This window comes from Molossus molossus, unplaced genomic scaffold (genome assembly GCF_014108415.1).
Source record: "Molossus molossus isolate mMolMol1 unplaced genomic scaffold, mMolMol1.p scaffold_m16_p_21, whole genome shotgun sequence".
In the NCBI taxonomy this organism is placed as follows: Eukaryota; Metazoa; Chordata; class Mammalia; order Chiroptera; family Molossidae; genus Molossus; species Molossus molossus.
The window spans coordinates 5,892,507-5,901,071 of record NW_023425357.1 but is presented as its reverse complement, the minus strand read 5'-3'; the positions used below and the strand labels follow the sequence as shown (position 1 = coordinate 5,901,071).

General features: G+C 51.8%; 1 protein-coding gene across 2 annotated transcripts; it reads right to left on the bottom strand.

Annotated features, from left to right (window-relative positions):
* Positions 1–1,090: 1,090 nt before the first annotated feature.
* Positions 1,091–4,536, bottom strand: LOC118638353 (kallikrein-7-like). 2 transcript variants are annotated; one of them, XM_036274104.1, is made up of 5 exons: positions 4,458–4,536; positions 3,861–4,018; positions 3,469–3,712; positions 3,091–3,227; positions 1,091–1,246 (listed from the first exon to the last, which is right to left on the bottom strand). In XM_036274104.1, the coding sequence occupies exons 1-5, from the start codon at positions 4,534–4,536 to the stop codon at positions 1,091–1,093; spliced, it is 774 nt and encodes a 257-aa protein (XP_036129997.1). The 2 variants fall into 2 exon arrangements, with proteins under 2 accessions (XP_036129997.1, XP_036129998.1); XM_036274105.1 differs by having other exon boundaries at positions 3,469–3,716; positions 3,865–4,018; positions 4,464–4,536.
* Positions 4,537–8,565: the final 4,029 nt, after the last annotated feature.

The window sequence follows — 8,565 nt, the reverse complement described above, 5'->3', positions numbered from 1 at the left end:
ACAGGAGCCCACCTACCCAGATTTCCAGCCCCATCTTTCTCTCCCACCTGGGACACTGGATGCTCACTTGTGGCAGATTCTGTGGGCCCTGGTGTCCTAGCTACCTGCCAGTCCTAACCTTATTGAAACCTCCTCCCTCTCTCCTAGTCTGTCACCTGTGAAATGCCCAGAACCACTTTCAAATCCATTACCACCCTGATGAAGTAGGCATTTCTCATTTCTCTTCTCTCTCTCTCCCTGCACCTCTCTCCCATTTAATGGGTGGGGAAAATTGAAACCTGGGAAATAGAGAGGAACACGCCACTGGACCAGTTGGGGCAAGTGACAGAGCGAAGGCTCAGAATCAGATACATTTTCCCTTCCCACCTCCCTCTGTGAAGGTCTCCTCTCCCCAACCTTAGCTCTTCAGATTCCCACCTGTATTTTTCAGATTATAAAAGTGCATAGGCACAGAAAGCAAAGAGGAAGGTACCCCATGACTATGACCACATGCAGTTTGGTACATGCTCTTTATTCTGTGAAAATTTCATTTTACATGGCGAGGATCACATGAATATATATTTGTATCTTTTTTTTTTTCTTTCTATTTAACATCAGGTAGCATAAACATTCTTGAGTGACATGGACAATTCTGCATCATTATTATCCAGAACATCTTCTTTAATATTCTTGTCACAAATCCATTTATTGTTTACATAGACAATTAACTAATTCAAACCTTGCTCCACATTTCAGGTTTACTAGATTAGTAGGTCCAAGGCAGTGAATAAGTGTCTTGATTTACCTTGCCCCACTGCCTTCCAAAAATATTATACTAATTTACAGTTGAGGCTGCTGGTCTCATTGCATCTTTACCAGCACTGAGGTTTTTGTGTTCTCTCTCTCTCTCTATCTCTCTCTTCCTCTCTCTTTGGTTTTGGTTTTAGTTTTTTGCTTAATTTCATTGGCTTACATACATATCATATTCTTGAGGTTTTAATATGACTTTGAGCAAAGTTATCAAATATGACTACAGGTCATCAATGTCCTTATTTCTGTAAATGTTCTTCTGTTCAAGGCATAGAGCTGGAGAGATGGGAGTTTGGAGAGATTAGCGATTGTTTCTCATGGTCTCATTGATCCAATCGGTGAAGTTGCAGACTTTGGTATAAACACCTGGGTCATTGGCTTGGCCACACGGGAAAGTTCCCCAGGATACCAGGCCTTGTAGGTAACCTTCGCAAATCAGTGGTCCTCCTGAGTCACCCTGGAGGGGAGAAAGCAGATTAGTTTGGGCTTCAGAGCAACCAGCACCGAGGTCTCACACACCCCATGGTTATCATATCAAGCCTTTGTCCTGCCAGAACACAGCCTTCCACCCTGGCCAATGGGAAGAGACTCACTGTCTCTGTGGACCAATGGGAGAGCAGGAATTAATACTATCATGCCAAAGGACAATCCAGGTTTTCTGAAGACATTGGCCTGAGCCCCGGCCAATGGGACCAATCACAGGGAGGGGGTGGGGCTTCCCGGAAGCCAGAACCCTATTTATTTTCTATCGTGAAGGACTCTTTGCCAAACCACTAAAAGAAGGTGTATTATCTCCATGGAATCCACACATACTCTTGCCCACAGATGCGGGACAGGGTAGTCCTGGGACCCAGGGGCAGGACCAGTGACCTAATTCACAGGGTCAAGTGCAAAATGAAAACGCAGACCACCTGGAGCAAATATAAGAGATTCAAAAACAGCAACAGGAGTTTAAACCAAGTGTGGGACTGTCCCAAGTGTAGGGGTCTTTGTCCCTGCAGAGCTTGCACAATCATGAATCAGTCCCTCAGTGGGGGACAAAGGGGACCCCCATTCATTAGGACACACAGCCCTGTCTCATTGCCCCTCTCCCTAACACACACACACACACCCCACCTCTGAAAGCTGAGAGTGCAGATGTGAGCAAAGATAGTGGGGGTAGGAAGAGGCAAAGAGACAAAAAGAAACAGAGAGAGAGGTAGAGAAGAAGGGAAGAAGGAGGGGACAGAGAAGCAGAAGTTTTGGGGTGAAGAAAAGGCAGAGATGAGAGAGAGAGAGAGAGAGAGAGAGAGAGAGAGAGAGAGAGAGATCCCAACACAGACAGAACTCAGACGAAAACCAGGAAATGACATGAGGTGTAAAGAGAGATGATGGGAGATGGTCTTCAAGGCAGAGAGGGGTTACAGAGAGGTGAGGAAGGGGAACAAAGAGAAGGAGAAACTCCTTTTGTTCCCAGGACCAGAACCCTGGTGAGGTCAATGAAACATAAGCTTCTGGCATGAACTCTCAGTGACTGAATAAATACTTAAAAATCAAATTTAATATGAAAAAAAAAATCTATGACAAACAGGTTATCCCAATTTTAGATAAACAGGGTCAGTGTGGTGCTGTGCTGAACCATATGGAAGCCCGAGGCAAATGGAAAATTGAGTAAAACTGTGATTTTTTTGAAAATTCTGCCATTTGGTTCACTAAGGACTTTTGCATGTATATATATATATATAGGCCCTGGCCAGTTTGGTTCAGTGGTTATAGCATCGGCCACGGACCGAAGGGTCGTTGTTTTGATTCTGGGTCAAAGGCAGGTTGGATCCCCACCTGTGGGCCAGGTCGGGGTCACTGGGGAGGCAACCAATTGATGTGTGTCTCTCCCATTGATGTTTCTCTCCCTCCCTTCCTTCCACTCTCTCTCTCAAAAAAAAAGAAGTCAATAGAAAAATAACCTAAGGTAAGGATTAACAACAAAGTATTGCATTAGAATAGAATATGGTTTATCCTGGTCACTGAAGGTTTGGTGCCCCCTTAACATCTCTACTTGAACCCAGTGCCTCATTCCCCTTCCCCATGTTCCAGCCCCAGTTTTCTCACCTTTAGTCCCTCCCCTTCAACTTTGTGTCCAGCCCAGGGCCACACCAGCCCCCTGGGCTCCCACTCTGACCCCTCTATGCAGAGAATGGGGTAGAAAGAGCCAGGAAGGCGGACGGGTCAAGCGTGCTAGAGGTGGTCAGCACCAGGGTCAGGCCCCCAGAGCTGGGCTGAGAGGAAGCGGGACCCAAGGCTGGGGCGGGAGTGGGGTCTCACATTGCAGGCGTTGGTCTTCGAGTCTTTGATGCCGGCACATAGCATGGATGCCCCCAGCAGGTCCTTGTAAACCTTTTTGCAGTCCTGGGAGGAGATGAGCCTGACAGTCGTACACATGAGCTGTGATGGGAAGGTCACTGTGGAGGGGATAGTGCTGGTCAGTCAGAGGCCTGGAGAGCCCTGGGTGCCGATGGGGAGAAAAGGTGGGCCCTGGACCTTGAACTAAGAAGGGGCTGTGGGGCTCAATGCTATGGGCATGAAAAAGGACATACGTCCTGGCCTCCTGGGTCTGGGGAACAAGGCGCTGGGACCTGAACTCCTGGTTCTGAGGGAGGAAGGGGCGCATGGCCAGGGCTGTAGGTCCCTGAGCAGCCTCACCATCAGGGCTAGTGATGGTGCCCCAGCCAGAAACGGTACAACTGGTCCCGGGCGGAGCGCAGCGGAAGGGCAGGTGGGCCTTCTTCACAGTGGATGACAGCTTGGCGGGGCGGCTGAGCTTCACGAGCATGAGGTCATTGACGTGGGTCTGTGTGGAGTAGCCAGGGTGGACGAATGACTCTGTGGCGCTGATCTTCTGACCTTTATTACTGTTCAGCTTGTCACTGCCCATGTACGCATTGTACTCACTGGGAGAGGAGAGACATTCAGAGAAAGACACTGTCACCGGGACAGGGGGACAGACACCCAGAGAGGAGAGGGGGACAGGAATGCGGAGATGAGGGGACGGGGATCCTGAGGGAGAGCTGGAGTCCCCGGGGCCCCCCTGCCACGTGCCTCATCTTGCAGTGGGCGGCGGTGAGCACCCATTGCTCGTCCACCAGCACCCCTCCACAGTGCAGTTCATCGCCTTTGAGCAGGGCCACCTGCCAGGGGTGAGAGCCTCTGAGACATGGAACGCCATCAATAATTCTGTCCCCGGACTCCTTTTCTGGATAGAGACATGGAGAAACACGTCAGTGGCGAGCCTCCAGGCAAAGCTGAGGAATCAGCTTTGCAGAGACAGACAGAAGAGCAGAGAGAAGGGCAGAGGCAGAAACCGAGCACAGTGCAGAGAAAGCTGCAGACAGAGATGGAGAGAGACGGAGGGAGCGAGCTCAGAAACCCAGCACAGCCTCCAGTCTGGAGGCAACCCCAGAAGCTGATGGGAGACACACCGAGGGCCGGAAGCAGCCTGGAGGGCACACAGTTCCCCAGAGTCAGGAGGAAGCAGGAAGAAAGGGGCCACAGCAGAGGGGCCGGGTCTCCGTGGCAGGAAGCTGCTGCCGGAGGAGGGGTCCTGACTCAGGGACACCTTGGAGAGAGGGGGCCTGCACAGGAGAAGTCAGAACACTGTTCGGTCCAGGCGCAAGGTCAGGACTCAGTCCAGCCATTACCTGCTTGTCTAGCAGAGCCCAGGGCTGAGGCCAGCAGTAGGGTCAGCAGGGGCGGGAGCAGGGGACCTGCCATGTGGTCTCTCTGGGCTTCTATGGGCTGCCACTCAGAGGAAGGGCCTCTTCTGCTGGGGTTGGAAAGACAAAGAGTTTAGGGAACAGGAATCCTGGTCCCTAGACCCTTCTCTGCCCTCAGACCCAGGAGCTCCAGTCTGTACCCACCTCCTCCCTCTGACCCAGGAGTCCTAGTCTGCACCCACCTCCTCCTTCTGACCCAGGAGTCCTAGTCTGCACCCACCTCCTCCCTCAGACCCAGGAGTCCTAGTCTGCACCCACCTCCTCCCTCTGACCCAGGAGCTCCAGTCTGTACCCATCTCCTCCCTCAGACCCAGGAGTCCTAGTCTGCACCCACCTCCTCCCTCAGACCCAGAGTCCTAGTCTGCACCCACCTCCTCCCTCTGACCCAGGAGTCCTAGTCTGCACCCACCCCCTCCCTCAGACCCAGGAGTCCTAGTCTGTACCCACCTCCTCCCTCAGACTCAGGAGTCCTAGTCTGTACCCACCTCCTCCCTCTGACCCAGGAGTCCTAGTCTGCACCCACCTCCTCCCTCTGACCCAGGAGCTCCAGTCTGTACCCACCTCCTCCCTCTGACCCAGGAGTCCTAGTCTGCACCCACCTCCTCCCTCAGACCCAGGAGTCCTACCTAGTCTGCACCCACCTCCTCCCTCTGACCCAGGAGCTCCAGTGTACCAACCTCCTCCCTCAGACCCAGGAGTCCTTGTCTGCACCCACCTCCTCCCTCTGACCCAGGAGTCCTAGTCTGCACCCACCTCCTCCCTCTGACCCAGGAGTCCTACTCTGCACCCACCTCCTCCCTCAGACCCAGGAGTCCTAGTCTGTACCCACCTCCTCCCTCAGACTCAGGAGTCCTAGTCTGCACCCACCTCCTCCCTCTGACCCAGGAGTCCTTGTCTGCACCCACCTCCTCCTTCTGACCCAGGAGTCCTTGTCTGCACCCACCTCCTCCTTCTGACCCAGGAGTCCTTGTCTGCACCCACCTCCTCCTTCTGACCCAGGAGTCCTTGTCTGCACCCACCTCCTCCTTCTGACCCAGGAGTCCTAGTCTGCACCCACCTCCTCCCTCAGACCCAGAGTCCTAGTCTGCACCCACCTCCTCCCTCAGACCCAGAGTCCTAGTCTGCACCCACCTCCTCCCTCAGACCCAGAGTCCTAGTCTGCACCCACCTCCTCCCTCAGACCCAGGAGTCCTAGTCTGCACCCACCTCCTCCCTCTGACCCAGGAGTCCTAGTCTGCACCCACCTCCTCCCTCAGACCCAGGAGTCCTAGTCTGCACCCACCTCCTCCCTCAGACCCAGGAGTCCTAGTCTGCACCCACCTCCTCCCTCTGACCCAGGAGTCCTAGTCTGCACCCACCTCCTCCCTCAGACCCAGGAGTCCTAGTCTGCACCCACCTCCTCCCTCTGACCCAGGAGTCCTAGTCTGCACCCACCTCCTCCCTCAGACTCAGGAGTCCTAGTCTGCACCCACCTCCTCCCTCAGACCCAGGAGTCCTAGTCTGCACCCACCTCCTCCCTCTGACCCAGGAGTCCTTGTCTGCACCCACCTCCTCCCTCTGACCCAGGAGTCCTAGTCTGCACCCACCTCCTCCCTCAGACCCAGGAGTCCTAGTCTGCACCCACCTCCTCCCTCAGACCCAGGAGTCCTAGTCTGCACCCACCTCCTCCCTCAGACCCAGAGTCCTAGTCTGTACCTACCTCCTCCTCAGACCCAGGAGTCCTAGTCTGCACCCACCTCCTCCCTCAGACCCAGTCGCCTTCTTCCTCAGCCTCCTTCTGCCTTAGACCCCAAAACTTTGCTCTCTTGACACATCCTCTGACTCAGGTTTTAGACCCCCAGACTCCCTTCTTCTGGGAACCCAAGAATCTGGCCTCCTACCCCACTGCATTCATTAGTCTGTATCCTCAGTTTCCTTTCTCTGAGACCCTAAAATTCCACCTCCAGCTTCTCATGTCTCAGAACCAGGCCTTCGGACCTCCCCCACACCCCTCCCCTCAGGAGCAGGAGTCAGCTGTCCAGCCAGCCTCACCTCCTGCCCCCAAAGGGCCCCTCTCACCTGCGGTGGGTCTGCTCTGATCTGGGCTCCAGACTAGGTTGGGAGCTAAGCCTGTCAGGCCCTGTGCTGGGTGGCCTCTTATAGCACACTGGCCCCCGCCCCCGCGCCCTGCATCCTGGGGTGCAGGTGGAGCCCGCTCTGAGACGCCCCCTTCCTGAATTTGCAGTTATCTGATACCCCTGAGGCAGCTAAAGCAATAGTCCTGCACTCAGCCTCCGCCCTCCACCCCGAGGCTGTGTGGGGGTGGTTCTCAGCTGGTTCGCCCCCGCACATTCTGGCCCGGTGGCAGCTACCCAGGGAGGGACCGGGTGCTGGCGCTGAGGGACAGGAGCAGGAGTCAAGGACCTGCACAACTCAGGAGTGGACTGTGTCCTGGGTCCTTCAATGTGACCATTGTTCTTGCCCTCAGCCCCTCTCAGGGGTGGCCTAGACCCTACACCCGAACTCTGAGTTCCCTGTGGGAACTTGTCCAGGCTGAATCCCAGATGGGACTTAGAGCCCGAATCCCTAATATAGGGGTACGGATGAGAAAGGGAAGGCTTTCCTACTTCCACCCACTGAATGCTTACTGCCATCACTTGGTCTGTGTCTCATATTACACATAGATTTCTATACACAATATATCTTTAAAAAAATTTTTTTATTGATTGATTTGTTTTTGTTACAGATGTTTCTCATTTTTCCCCCATTGACACCCTCCTCCCCTTCCCCCCACACTCCCCCATCCCCAGCTTTGTTGTCTATGTTTATTGGTCATGCATACATGCAGGTAAGTTCTGTGGTTTATCTCTTCCCCCACAAACCCCCCTCCTCTGAGGCTTGTCAGTCTGTACCCCACCTCCATGTCTCTGGGTTAATTTTGTTCAGCAGTTGGTTTAGTTCATTACATTCCACAAATAAGTGAGATCATGTGACATTTGTCTTTCTCTGCTTGGCTTGTTTCGCTTACCATAATACTCTCCAGGTCCTTCCATGCCATCTCAAAGGGTAGGAGATCTTTCTTTCTTACAGCTGCATAGTATTCCATTGTGGACATGTACCACAGCTTTTTTATTTACTCATCTACTGACGGACACTTGAGTTGTTCATACTATGTCTTTTTAACAAAAATATCTATAGTAATTATTATTTAATGTAAACTTTTCTATTTCTTTATAAAGTACTCTGAACATTTTTTCCTCTTTGTATATTTATATTATTTCTCCTTTATTAATACTGTTGTGTAATATTTCACATTATGGTGTTATTCTAATTCACGTGATCTGTTTCACATTGAAGTATATTTGAATAGTTTTCATGTTAATAAATGTGGGATGAATTTCTCTGAATATTCATCTTTGTTCATTGTATTCATTCAAAAAATAGCCACTGAGCATTTACTCTGAGCCAGAAAGTATTCTGGCCTCTGAGGACACAGCATCAGCAAAACAGCAAACATTTCTTCACAGAGGCTCTAGTTCCAGTGGGTGGGGACCTTGTTCAGCAAAATAAAAGTTTAAAATGTGTACTTTGTTTTTTGTCTTTATTTCTTTTTCTTTTTTTTTTTTATCCTCACCCGAGGATATTTTTCCATTTTTTGTACAGATAGAGTGGGAGGGAGAGAGAGAGAGAAACATCGACGTGAAGGGACACATCGAGTGGCTGCCACCCGCACGGCCAACCAGGGCCGGGGACAAACTGCAACTGAAGTACGTGCCCTTAGCGGGAACCGAACCCGGGTCTCTCAGGACCGCAGGCCGACGCTCTAACCGCTGAGCCAAACTGGCCAGGGCTGTCTTCATTTCTTACATTTATTGGGGTGGCACTGGTTAATGAGCTTATACAGTGTGGGGCAACAGGAGGTTTACAGTTGTTCGTATGGAAAATAATACAGTAATGAGTAAATAATAATACAAGAATAAACTCTGTATTTTGTGTGTCCACAACTGTAAACCTGATTTTGTCCCACTCTGTATAGGTTTCAAGTGTA